At 43.3% G+C, this 14,239-nt stretch overlaps 1 protein-coding gene across 3 annotated transcripts in view; it reads left to right on the top strand.

Annotated features, from left to right (window-relative positions):
* Nucleotides 1–13,240, top strand: part of RAB27B (RAB27B, member RAS oncogene family) — a 380,975-nt gene extending 367,735 nt beyond the window's left edge. For all 3 annotated transcript variants that reach the window (XM_077462987.1, XM_077462985.1, XM_077462986.1), the window contains 3 exons: nucleotides 5,977–6,080; nucleotides 8,161–8,284; nucleotides 12,300–13,240. In XM_077462987.1, coding sequence (XP_077319113.1) covers nucleotides 5,977–6,080; nucleotides 8,161–8,284; nucleotides 12,300–12,486 — 415 coding nt within the window. In that variant the 3' untranslated portion in view covers nucleotides 12,487–13,240. The remainder of the gene's footprint in view (nucleotides 1–5,976; nucleotides 6,081–8,160; nucleotides 8,285–12,299) is intronic.
* Nucleotides 13,241–14,239: the final 999 nt, after the last annotated feature.

The raw sequence follows: 14,239 nt of genomic DNA, 5'->3' as shown, positions 1-14,239 counted from the left end.
GGGCTGCTCAACATTCTCAGAGTTCCCACCAAAAGGATGATGTCAGTTACCTAGGCACTGCGCACGGAAACTATGGAAAGGTAAGCAGACATAGGACACTCCTACAGTGCCTTGCGAAAGTATTCAGCCCCCTTGAACTTTTCAACCTTTTGCCACATTTCAGGCTCCAAACATAAAGATATAAAATCTTTATTTTTTGTGAAGAATCACCAACAAGTGGGACACAATTGTGAAGTGGAACGAAATCTATTGGATTTTTGAAACTTTTTTAACTAATAAAAAAATGAAAAGTGGGGCGTGCAAAATTATTCGGCCCCCTTGCGTTAATACTTTGTAGAGACACCTTTTGCTGCGATTACAGCTGCAAGTCGCTTGGGGTATGTCTCTATCAGTTTTGCACGTCGAGAGAATAAAATTCTTGCCCATTCTTCCTTGCAAAACAGCTCGAGCTCAGTGAGGTTGGATGGAGAGCGTTTGTGAACAGCAGTTTTCAGCTCTTTCCACAGATTCTCGATTGGATTCAGGTCTGGACTTTGACTTGGCCATTCTAACACCTGGATACATTTATTTGTGAGCCATTCCTTTATAGATTTTGCTGTATGTTTGGGATCATTGTCTTGTTGGAAGATAAATCTCCGTCCCAGTTTCAGGTCTTTTGCAGACTCCCACAGGTTTTCATCCAGAATGGTCCTGTATTTGGCTGCATCCATCTTCCCCTCAATTTTAACCATCTTCCTTGTCCCTGCTGAAGAAAAGCAGGCCCAAACCATGATGCTGCCACCACCATGTTTGACAGTGGGGATGGTGTGTTGAGGGTGATGAGCTGTGTTGCTTTTACACCAAACATATCGGTTTGCATTGTGGGCAAAAAGTTGGATTTTGGTTTCATCTGACCAGAGCACCTTCTTCCACATGTTTGGTGTGTCTCCCAGGTGGCTTGTGGCAAACTTTAGACGAGACTTTTTATGGATAGCTTTGAGAAATGGCTTTCTTCTTGCCACTCTTCCATAAAGGCCAGATTTGTGCAGTGTACGACTGATTGTTGTCCTATGGACAGACTCTCCCACCTCAGCTGTAGTTCTCTGCAGTTCATCCAGAGTGATCATGGGCCTCTTGGCTGCATCTCTGATCAGTCTTCTCCTTGTCTGAGCTGAAAGTTTAGAGGGACGGCCAGGTCTTGGTAGATTTGCAGTGGTCTAATACTCCTTCCATTTCAAAATTATCGTTTGCACAGTGCTCCTTGGGATGTTTAAAGCTTGGCAAATCTTTTTGTATCCAAATCCGGCTTTAAACTTCTCCACAACAGTATTACGGACCTGCCTGGTGTGTTCCTTGGTCTTCATGATGCTCTCTGCGCTTTCAACAGAACCCTGAGACTATCACAGAGCAGGTGCATTTATACAGAGACTTGATTACACACAGGTGGATTCTATTTATCGCCATCAGTCATTTAGGACAACATTGGATCATGCAGAGATCCTCGCTGAACTTCTGGAGTGAGTTTGCTGCACTGAAAGTAAAGGGGCCGAATAATTTTGCACGCACCACTTTTCAGTTTTTTATTTGCTAAAAAAAATTAATTATCCAATAGATTTTGTTCCACTTCACAATTGTGTCCCACTTGTTGGTGATTCTTCACAAAAAATTTAAATTTTATATCTTCATGTTTGAAGCCTGAAATGTGGCAAAAGGTTGAAAAGTTCAAGGGGGCCGAATACTTTTGCAAGGCACTGTAAGTAGGTTGCTGGATAGGATAGGTAAGTTTAGTTCTTTAAGGCTCCAGTAGTTTGTGATTGCTTTGGTCTGTTTTTGGGTTTCTTTGGCTTCAGGTTTGACTGATTTCCCCTGCCTTCTGGAGCATTCTGGAATGTAGAGAACTGGAAGAGGCAAATCAAGTCTGAATATTTATGTTGTCTCAGCCAATCCCTGGGAGAAAGTGACCAGTAGGTGGCTGAGGAGTGCATACATCAGGAGTAGGCAACCTGGGGCCCTCCAGCTGTTGCAGAACTAAAAGTCCCATCATGCATCTGGGAGTAATTGTAATTGCCAGCCTTGCAATGCCTCATAGAAAATGTAGTACCACAACAGCTGGAGGGCCCCAGGTTGCCTTCCCCTGGCATACATAGTCTGGGTTCTGGGGCAGCCCTGTTCTTGTCAAGGAGGAGATGATCCCAGCCTATAGGGCTGCTACTCTTCTAGGCAGCCTAGCTGAAGTTCTGTGTATGCCCATTAAGGTTCCAGCTGTGCTAGAGCTGGGGGACCTAAATTGCTGATAATTTCTGGAGCTACCTAAGGGATTTCACTGAGAATTTGGTCTAGAGTTCATGAGAGAAATGTCTGGCTGATATTGGAGGGAGGCATCCAAGTATCTATGGACACTGTGAGCACAGGCCTGAGTATAGGGTCCTAGTGACTGTTTGCTGCTACTCCTCCTTGTACATCAGTGCTTGCTTGGGCTGAGATATTTATCATGGTGTCTCATGCCCTTATGTGTTACTAGAGGGACTTTACTGAAAAGCTCTGATAAAGAGATGACTGTCCTCTTATAACTGAACAAAGCTGGAGTATCCCACATCTTCCTGAACCCTACCCAAGTTCAGTAAGCAACACAGCATAAAAAATACACCCCTAGACTGCTTACTAAAACAGAAGCCATGACTGTTGCTGTGTGCCTGGCTGCCACTACAACTGGGGAAAGGAACCTGGGGCAAATCAGTGGGCCCTTTTTGGAGGAGTACGCTACATATGTTATTTAATTCCCCACCCCTCCTAGATTTTTTTTTTCTGCGCTTTCATGCAATGTTTTAGGCAGCGGAGGGGGACACCTTGAATAATCCAAACTTGCTATTGATGCAAGGTCCGCTTTAAAGTGAACTTTGGTCCAGGCATTTGACATTCAAGATTTTACATATTATTAAAGCAGATCTTGCATGAACATGGAAAGTCTGGTCACTACTTAGCTCTCTCATGGCTTTCCTGTGGGACTCTGGGTAAAAAGCTAAGGATCCCAGATACCCCGAAAATGCACTTCTGCACAGTGCTGGAGCATCTCATGAAATTTGGGTTTGGGATCCCATCTTACTCATCATCCCACAAGAAGGCATAAGATGACATTGCTAAAGCTCTTACAATGCACTGGATTTTTTTCTTCTAGTGTTCCATTGCAGGTCTCCATACCTCCCAACTTTTTGAGATGGAAATGAGGGACACTTGCTAGCAAAAGCATGTAGGCATAGGACACGCCCCCTGCCATGCCCCCTTAATGGAGGATTAACCTAAAAAAAAAATTATTTAAACCCACAAGGGCTTTTTTTTTACCACTACTATTCCTTTATATTGGCTTTTGAAATTTACAAATGCAGCAATTTAGAATTTTGGATGAAAGGTTTAGTACTGGGAAACACTTTTTGAAAGATAAAAAGTGCATTTTATATACAATTGTATAGATCCGACCAAAATGAGGGACAGAGGGACATCGCTTCAAATCAGGGACAGTTAGGAGCTATGCATCTCTCTGTCACACTAGTATATCTCACAGTGATGCCCATTGCATTAAAGCGGAGGTCCACCCTAAAGTGGACCTTCCGCTCATCGGAACCCTCCCCCCCTCCGGCGCCACAATTGGCACCTTTCAGTGAGGAGGGGGGTGCAGGTACCTGTACAGTACAGGTATCTGCACCCACTTCCGGGATAGCTCTCTGCGGAAAGGGGCGCAGTAGGGAACCGGGAAATGAAGCTGAAAGGCTCCACTTCCTGATTCCCATACCCAAGATGGCGGCGGCAGCACCCGAGAGACGATCGAGAGATCGGCTTCGGGTGCCGACATCGTGGGCACGCTGGACAGGTAAGTGTCACTATTTTAAAAGTCAGCAGCTGCAGTATTTGTAGCTGCTGGCTTTTAAAAAAAAAAAACGCGGAGTCCCGGTGGACTCCCGCTTTAATAGGATTAAAAAAGTCACCGGTCTAAAAAAATATATATATATTCCCATTTAAAATAACCCTCTCGTTATTGAAAGGGTTATTTTAATGGGAATGTATGTTTGTTTGTTTTTTGTTTTTTTTGAACAGTGAGTTTGCAGCCTTTCAGCCTACTAATCTCTGATATGAACACAGGATATACTTACTGTATAGGGTGTCCCCAGCCTGGATGGAGTAATAATGAAGTCACCCTTGGACAGCAGCCTTGTCAGTCTGGGGAGAAGGAAATGTTGGATGAACCAGAAAATTTACTAAAATATTTAAGCTAAACTCCAGATAAATATTAAGCAGATTTATTTTTTTTTTTTTTGGGATAAAGGTTTTAAAGAGGAAGTAAACCCTGATGGGTTTACTTCCATTTTAAATGAATACAAGCTGGTCAATGAAAGCACCCCTGTCAGTGGTAAATGGTTTATCTCAACCCTCTAACTGCCACTTTTGCTGGACAGCTTGGTCTGTTAAAGGAAGTTGAGGTACAAAAGTATTGGGGCGCCTGCCTTTACACGCACATGAACTTTAATGGCATCCCAGTCTTAGTCCGTAGGGTTCAATATTGGGTTGGCCCACCCTTTGCAGCTATAACAGCTTCAACTCTTCTGGGAAGGCTGTCCACAAGGTTTAGGAGTGTGTCTATGGGAATGTCTGACCATTCTTCCAGAAGCGCATTTGTGAGGTCAGGCACTGATGTTGGATGAGAAGGCCTGGCTCACAGTCTCCGCTCTAATTTATCCCAAAGGTGTTCTATTGGGTTGAGGTCAGGACTCTGTGCAGGCCAGTGAAGTTCCCAAACTGTTCCCACAAAGTTGGGAGTATAAAATTGTCCAAGATGTATTGGTTTGCTAATGCCTTAGGCTGAGTTCACACTACTGCGAATTGGATGCAGGTTTCTCCGCATCCAATTTGCATGTCAGGAGAGTGTGACCGACTGGCAATGAAACCGGTTCACACAGTTCATTGATGGCTGTGGAGCAAAGTGCACAGGAGTCCGGTGTGTCTCTTTTGGTCCGTTTCAGGTGCGAATGTAGCTGAAAATTCGGACCGGAATTGGACCTGAAACGGTGAACAGGGACGCACCGGACCCCCTCCTGTGGGCCGCTCCACACAACAATGTGAACTCAGCCTTAAAGTGGTTGTTAACCCACTGTGCTAACATAGTCTTATCCCCTCTGTATTATAATAACATTTGTCCCTGTGTCTGTGTAATGTAAAAAATCTGCCGCTCTGTACATGTATAAGCTGCCCTCAGCTGACATGTCAGCTCCCTTGTTTCTCCAGTTCACAACTCTAGTAGGCGGGGCCGAGCCATCCCGCTGACGTCAGCTGGTGGAGGCAGGGGAGAGAGAGAGCGTGAACAATCTGCTGTGCGCCAGGAGCCATTTATACATATCGGCAGAGTCTGTACCTTTATACAAAGACACAGGGACAGATGCTCTAATGATACAGAGGGGATATGAATATTTATGATCCGAGAGGAGCGGGGGGGGGGGGGGTTGGTGGGGGATATAGGAGGCAGACACAGGGAGAGCTGCAGATAGCAGACTGTGGCTGATGGAAGCAAGCAAACGGACCACAATGTCATGCTCAGCAGCCATGATTATCGTGGTCTGTTTGCAGAGGGGAGTGTATAGCCAGGCAGGGTCAGCCAGATTTTTTAGGGTATACAGGGGGCCAAATGACACAGCGCAAGCACTGTGCTGTATAACGTGCTTTAAGGGAACAGGATCAGGTTTTTTTTGGGGTTAACAAACGCTTTAAGAGTTCTCTTCACTGGAACTACGTGGCCAAGCCCAACCCCTGACAAACAACCCCACACCATAATTGCCCCCCCCCCCCACCACCACCAAATGATTTGGACCAGTGCACAAAGCAAGGTCCATAAAGACATGGATGAGTGAGTTTGGGGTGGAGGAACTTGACTAGCCTGCACAGAATCCTGATATTTTCAGGGTGTTTCTATTTCAGGCAATTTATAGTTGATTATTCTTTAACTGTCCCCAGGTTCCGGAGCCTCACCACGGCATTTTTCAGAGACGCCATGGGTTTCCTGTTAATGTTTGACCTCACCAGTCAACAGAGTTTTCTCAATGTCCGAAATTGGATGAGTAAGTATTACACCTTTTTATAACGTTTTATGCAGGCATTGTACCTACAGAGATCTGGGGTGAAGGCACTGGTACAGCAAAGTATGTGTCCTTGTAAATAAAGATATGATCTATAATATGAGAGTTTGCCACTGCAACTTAAAATGTAAAATGGAATTTTCAGTAAAAATCCTACCACACATGAATGAATTGGCTATATTTTAGAATACCAGTTTTTTCTATCTTAGTGGTGCTGATCTCCTGCATCCACGTTACAGCCATCTACTGTCTGGATGCACTCAACTGATGACTGGTTGTCTTTCTTGATGTTGACCACTATGGGCCCTGTCTGTTTATTGTGACTCGAAGCAGCCTCTTGTAGTATCCATTGGAAGCCCATGTGATAGGGTGACAGTACTGGAGACCAAATGGGAGACAGGGGCACCATATAACCCTCCCTATTAGATTGTAAGCTCTCAGGTGCAGGGCCCTCTGAACCCTCTTGGATTAAATTGCATTGTTACTGTACTTTCTCCCTATATAATATAAAGCACTGTGCAAACTGTTGGTGTTATATAAATCCTGGATAATAATAAGGACCTTCATGGCAGGATCACCAGGTATTTTAATAAAAGCTGCAAATTTCAAAAAATACATTAAAGTAGATATTGCTCGATTGAGTATGGCCTGCTGCTTTAAAAATTACTGTGAGAAAACTGTAGATCAGTGGTCTCCAAACTGTGGCCCACGGCTATATGTGGCCCTTAGCCTGCCTTAATCCAGCCCTTGGGGCACTGTTCCTCCCACTGATATGAGACACTACTCCTTCCACTGGTACCAATGATGGGTCACTACTCCTTCCACTGGTACCAATGATGGGTCACTACTCCTTCCACTGGTACCAACGCTGGGCCACTACTCCTTCCACTGGTACCAACGCTGGGTCACTACTCCTTCCACTGGTACCAACGATGGGTCACTACTCCTTCCACTGGTACCAACGATGGGTCACTACTCCTTCCACTGGTACCAACGATGGGTCACTACTCCTTCCACTGGTACCAACGATGGGTCACTACTCCTTCCACTGGTACCAACGATGGGTCACTACTCCTTCCACTGGTACCAACGATGGGTCACTACTCCTTCCACTGGTACCAACGATGGGTCACTACTCCTTCCACTGGTACCAACGATGGGTCACTACTCCTTCCACTGGTACCAACGATGGGCCACTACTCCTTCCACTGGTACCAACGATGGGCCACTACTCCTTCCACTGGTACCAACGATGGGCCACTACTCCTTCCACTGGTACCAACGATGGGCCACTACTCCTTCCACTGGTACCAACGATGGGCCACTACTCCTTCCACTGGTACCAACGATGGGTCACTACTCCTTCCACTGGTACCAACGATGGGTCACTACTCCTTCTACTGGTACCAACGATGGGTCACTACTCCTTCTACTGGTACCAACGATGGGTCACTACTCCTTCCACTGGTACCAACGATGGGTCACTACTCCTTCCACTGGTACCAACGATGGGTCACTACTCCTTCCACTGGTACCAACGATGGGTCACTACTCCTTCCACTGGTACCAACGTTGGGGCACTACTCCTTCCACTGGTACCAACGTTGGGGCACTACTCCTTCCACTGGTACCATGATGGGGCACTACTCCTTCCACTGGTACCATGATGGGGCACTACTCCTTCCACTGGTACCATGATGGGTCACTACTCCTTCCACTGGTACCAACGATGGGTCACTACTCCTTCCACTGGTACCAACGTTGGGGCACTACTCCTTCCACTGGTACCATGATGGGTCACTACTCCTTCCACTGGTACCAACGATGTTGCCACCCTGTCACATGGGCATGAGAGAACCCATACAGCCATCGCTGTAAACAGGAAGCGGCTGCAAGAGATCAGCACCACTGAGATGCAACAAAGGTGAAAATGGTATTTTATAAAAAAGAAACATGACCATTGTTTTATAATACAATACGAAATGCCAACTAGTTGGCATTTACATCTACCTTAATATCACGTTGACGAGCACATTTTTATCTTTCTTTTTTTTTCTTTCAGGTCAGCTGCAAGCAAATGCTTACTGTGAGAATCCAGATATTGTCTTAATTGGTAACAAAGCAGACCTGTCAGATCAACGAGAGGTCAATGAACGGCAAGCAAAAGAGCTCGCTGATAAATATGGGTGAGTCATTTAAATAAACCAGATTTATTGGGATAGTCCATCCTCATTTTTTAGCAGAGACCCTAGAGAATAAAATGGTGTTCGTTGCAATATTTTATGTCACACTGTATTTGCAGCGGCCTTTCATACGCAATTTTTTTTTTACACTTTATTGAATTAAAAAAAAACTGTAAAGTTAGCCCAATGTTTTTGTATCATGTGAAAGATGATGTTACGCTGAGTAAATAAATACCTAAAACATGTCATGCTTCAAAATTGCACAAGCTACATTACTTAAAAATCTCATTCACATAGGAGAGGCAGGATCTGGGGGCCCCCTTGTTAAAGGGGGCTTCCAGATTCCAATAAGCCCCCTGCCCAGGAGTGGACTGACCATTTGGCCACTCGGCACTGCCCGAGGGCCCCCGGGCCACTAGGGGGCCCCATCAGGGTTGCCAGCTTCAGTAAAACCAGGGACAGTATGTAAAAATCTGTGTTTTCTTTACATCTGTCTCTGAAATGTCCCTTACCGATATCCTTTTGGTCTAAAAATCCTGAGATTATAGCTGCCCCACCCCTCCAGTACCTTCTCAGCCAATAGAAACATGTCTGTATATACTGTGTGATTGTATACTGTGTGTGTGTGTATACTGTGTGGCCCCATAATCTGATTGCCTGGGGGCCCCATAATCTCCTAATGACCGGGGGCCCCATGAGTTGTCAGTCCGCCCCTGCCCGCAGACCTCCACAACCACAGGCGAGAAGATCTCCCCCACTCCAAAGCACCCCTACCATGTGGAGAACATGAATCAAAAAGTTAAACAAGCTCCAATGCAGGATGGAACTGTGGGGGTTTAAGATCACGTCCTATACGATAGTGCTTACATAGAAAAAAAAATGGACTTTCCAGGCACCAATTATAGCAAAATATAAAGTACATTTTTATTAAACAATCAATACATAATATACATTTAAAATACTGCCAATTGCCGTAGACAACTGAACCTCTCCAATATGGATCATGAGTGTCAAGAACATGCCATAATAGACATGTGAGACTATACTACATTGTAACATACAAAAATAGCTCTACATGTTTCGCGAAAAAATTGCTTCTTCAGGAGCTTGATAAATATTCTAGGGAGAGAAAAAAGGCAGTCTAACAATTATAGTAATGTATATTGATAATAAAATGTCTCGAGAGTCTCTTGAGTTGTTTTATTATCATTATACATTACTATAATTGTTATTGACTGCCTTTTTCTCTCCCTTTAATATGTATCAAGCTCCTGAAGAAGCGATTTTCGCAAAACATGTAGAGCTATTTTTGTAGTTGTCTACTGCAATTGGCAGTATTTTTTAAATATCTTTTATGTATTAATTGTTTAATAAAATGTACTTTTATATTTTTCTATAATTGGTGCCTGGAAACTCAATTTTTCCATTTCTTTCTATTATATTATATATATATATTATATATATATATAATATATTATATTATATATTATATTATATATATAATATTATTAACCACCATATTGAGGACATGAGGGGTGGGGGAACTCCCTCCTTTCCTGGCCTGCCAGGCTGCATGCTCGGATAAGTGTCTGGATTTGGGCGGGGGGACTCCACTCCCTTTTTTTTTTTTTTTTTTTTGGCATGGGGTTCCCCTTAAAATCCATAGCGGACCTGAAAGGGCCTGCTATGGACTGAGGAATTTTTTATTGTTGCCAATGTTTTTTTGTTTTGTTTTTACATTCAGCTGTCAGTGGGGAATCCCGCTAACAGCTGATGAGTGATCCGTTGTCAAAGATTCGATGGCCTGCTCCTCAACAACCAACCAGTGTTAAAGATGCCGGAGGCTGCTAGCTCTGAAAATCCATACACTATGCAATCTGATTCCACAATCTCTGCACAATTTCCTTTAGATTTACCAGAACTATGGAATAGGAGGACCCAGCTGAACAATCCATTCAATTTGTATCAAATCAGACAGGTCACTGCACTACATAGCTGATGGTAGATCTAAACTAGATTGTACAGAAAGTTGGAATAGTAATGAGGGAGGTGTGGTCCGGACAGCTAATATATGCCTATTGTGTGATGCATTAAGGCAAAGCATTTTTTTAAAATTCAAATGTGAAAATTGAAAGCTCGCACTGATCTACAGTTGTCCCCCGTGAGTTAAGTGATAGAAAAGAACATTGAGATGGCTGGGGCAGAAAAGACACGCGGAAAGGCTATTTATTATGAAAAACGAAATGCTGCCCAAAAAGGTGAACTTAGCCTTTACTACAGTTGTTACAGTTTTCCTTAGATGACCAGCTCCATCTAGTGGCCATAATTCAGCATTTTACTGAAATACAGTATCTCACAAAAGTGAGTACACCCCTCACATTTTTGTAAATCTTTTATTCTTTTCATGTGACAACACTGAAGAAATTACACTGTTACAATGTAAAGTAGTGAGTGTACAGCTTGTATAACAGTGTAAATTTGCTGTCCCCTCAAAATAATAACATTAGCACCACTTTAAGCATTTCAACAAGTGAGTCACAAAGTTTAAAGTGGTAGGTTAACCAGTTCCCGACCAGCGAGCGCCGATGTACGTCGGCAGAATGGCACGGGCAGGCAAACTGGCGTACAGGTACGTCCAGTTGAATTAGTCACCCTGCCATCGCATACGCGCCGCCGGAGGTGCGCGCGTGTGCTGGTAGGGACCCCCATGAGTCCGGTCGCGGGTCCCGCAGACTTTAATCACCACGGGGATACCCACGATCGTCTCACGGGGAAGAAGAACGGGGGGATGCCATTGTAAACAGCATCTCCCTGTTCTGCCTAGCAACAAGTGACACTCTGCTCCCTGTGATTGGAGCAGAGTTCAGTGTTCACTAGCACACAGCCACGCCCCCCACAGTAACACGCCCCTAGGACACACTTGACTCCTACACTGCCACCCCCTGGTTAACCCCTTCCCTGCCAGTGTCATTTACACAGGAATCAGTGCATTGTATAAATGACAATGGTCCCAAAAATTTGTCAAAAATGTCCGCCATAATGTCGCAGTCACAATAAAAATCGCTGATCGCCGCCATTACTAGTAAAAAAAAAAAAATTATTAATAAAAATGGCATAAAACTATCCCCTATTTTGTAAACGCTATAAATTTTGCGCAAACCAATCAAACGCTTATTGCAATTTTTTTTTTATTTTTGATTTTTCTTTTTGATTTTTTTGTTACCAAAAATATGTAGAAGAATACATATCGGCCTAAAATGAGGAAATTTTTTTTTTATATATATATATTTTTGGAGGATATTTATTATAGCAAAAAGTAAAAAATGCTTTTTTTTTCAAAATTGTCGCTCTTTTTTTGTTTATAGCACAAAAAATAAAAACCGCAGGGGTGATTAAATACCACCAAAACAAAGCTCTATTTGTGGGAAAAAAAGGACGTCAATTTTGTTTGGGAACCACGTCACACGACCGTGCAATTGTCAGTTTAATCGACACAAAAAGTGGTCTGGTCATTGGCCTGCAAAATGGTCTGGTCTGAAAGTGGTTAATTAGCCCTACCCTGTTTCCCCCGAAAATAAGACCTAGCGTGATTGTCATGAATGACTGCAATATAAGCCCTACCCCCCAAATAAGCCCTAGTTAAAGTCCTTGTAGGTCTTATTTTCAGGGTAGGGCTTATTTTCAGGGAAACAGGTAGGGCTTATTTGGGGGGTAGGGCTTATATTGCAGTCATCACCTACAATCACGTTAGGTCTTATTTTCGGGGGATACAGGGTAGTATATGTGTGTGCATGTATGTAAATATGCATGTGATATAAGGACCTTAGATTGTTGGCTCCCTTAGGGCAGGGACTGATGTATATGAATAGTAAAGCTGTGTAATTGTCGGCACAATATAAATCCCTATAATAAATAAATATTTTAGTTCTCGTGAAGTAAGCCTGCATAGTTTTGATTCACATGTATATTGTTTTAATAGTCTTTTTTTTAATTTAAATTTTTTTTTCCTCCATAACAGCATTCCATACTTTGAAACAAGCGCAGCGACTGGACAGAACGTGGAGAAGTCCGTAGAAACCCTGCTGGACTTGATCATGAAACGGATGGAGCAATGCGTAGATAAGACCCAAGTCCCAGACGCGGTGAACGGAGGAAACTCTGGAAAATTAGACGAAACAAAAGCAGAGAGAAAGTGTGCCTGTTAAATATCCCTAGAAAACGAATCTGTACAGACTGATTATCCGATACAACTGTTGTGGAATGGCTGACACACCACCACAGTGCCCCCTTGTGGTCAGTCTCTACACTGCAGCCATTCGTACCTTCATATTCAGCTCCTCCAGGAGCCCCTCTTCCCCATTGTTATGGTAGACGCCAACATCTCTTGTGAAGAAAGTGTTAATCTATATATTTATATGCAGCATAAATGAGAGACAAAAAAAAAAAAAATATGTTTCTTACAGAAATAAGGGGTGACTGTGGTTTAAAAAGGGGATTTTTTTTTCTTGGTTCAGAATCATCAGTCATAGATTTTAGGCTGGATCAGGTATGCGAGTTACTAAAAATTGCATTGTAAGCACGCCAACAAATTGTGCAACACGGGCTTTCGACCTTGTACTGTTTACATTTCTTTCCATTTCAGGATCTCCCGTTCTTTATATCTGAACGATACAGCATTTATGTGTCTCCTAAATGTTTGTGAATGAATCTGAAGTATTTTAGTAATGTGTTTTTTGCTTGGTGCTTATGTTTTTTTTTTTTTGTTTTGTTTTGTTTCTTTGCTATTAAGACCATTTTCTGTTCTGATCAGGTATGTAGAAAAAGGCCGGGTTTTAAATGTTGGTCAGGGAATGGTTTACAGTGGTTCCACACTAAGGCTAAGATGACCGGCAAGGTGAAATATAGAATTGTTATATTAAAACGGCTCATACACTTGAGTGTTTGGGGCCTGTAAACCAAGCAACACAAGAATATTATTATTATTTTTTATAGACAATAAGCAATTTTGTTTTTAATACTGTTTTACTATATGAGACCCTATGAAATGACAACCATTCAACTAGCATTGAGGAAATGAAAAGGTCCAAAATATTACACTAATGTAACTCCAGGCAGGTATAAAAAAAAAAAAAAAAAAAAAAAAAATCACTGTTTAATCCAGTTATATGTTCATTTAAGATTTTTTTTTTAAAGTTGTCTTTACATAGGACTAACATAAATACCTTAAGGTGGTTGTAAACCTCAGAAATGAAATGTGAACAAAGCATATCCCTCTATAGTGTGTACTTGTCTCAATCCAGAGCAAATGTCATTTCTGCATGCTGCCCTGTTCCTCTATCTGCTTAAGTGGCTCATGAAGCTTTCAGACAAGTTTTCCCGACACTAAGAGGAAAAAAAGGTGACGGGAGGGATCTCCAGCACACACAACCTGTGATTGCCTCAGCTATGTTCCTGTGTGCTGTGTGAAGGGGGGGGGGGTTCCCTTCCCTTTCCCTTCCCCCTTCCCCTTCCCTTTCCCTTCCCCCTTCCCCTCCCCTTTCCCTTCCCCCTTCCCCTCCCCTTCCCCCCTTCCCCCCTTCCCTCCCCTCCCTCTCTTAAGCCGGGTTCACATGCGTGTGGCAACGGTTTCCAGCATGGGATCCGGTACATTTCCTGTTCACTGGTTCAGGTGCAATTCAGGTCCACATTTTGGCTGAATTTGCACCTGAACCGCACCCAAAAATGCACAGGAACCTTTGGAATCCACGCTGCGGCCTCCCTGAACATGTGCGAGCCAGCTCCATTGAGAGCCAGACATACTCGCATGTAATGCGAATTGGATGCGGATTTTACCGCATCCAATTCGCATATATGTAAACCCGGCCTGAGTGTTCTCCTCACTGAGCTCTGCAGAGTGTTATTTCAGCTCTCCTCACACTGTTTTCTGACAGCTTAGACAAGCTTTATAAATTCTTCACT

This window comes from Lithobates pipiens, unplaced genomic scaffold (genome assembly GCF_037356315.1).
Source record: "Lithobates pipiens isolate NorthernLeopardFrog02 unplaced genomic scaffold, aLitPip1_a1.2 Scaffold_3, whole genome shotgun sequence".
Classification (NCBI taxonomy): Eukaryota; Metazoa; Chordata; class Amphibia; order Anura; family Ranidae; genus Lithobates; species Lithobates pipiens.
This window is presented reverse-complemented; position numbering and strand designations above follow the sequence as displayed.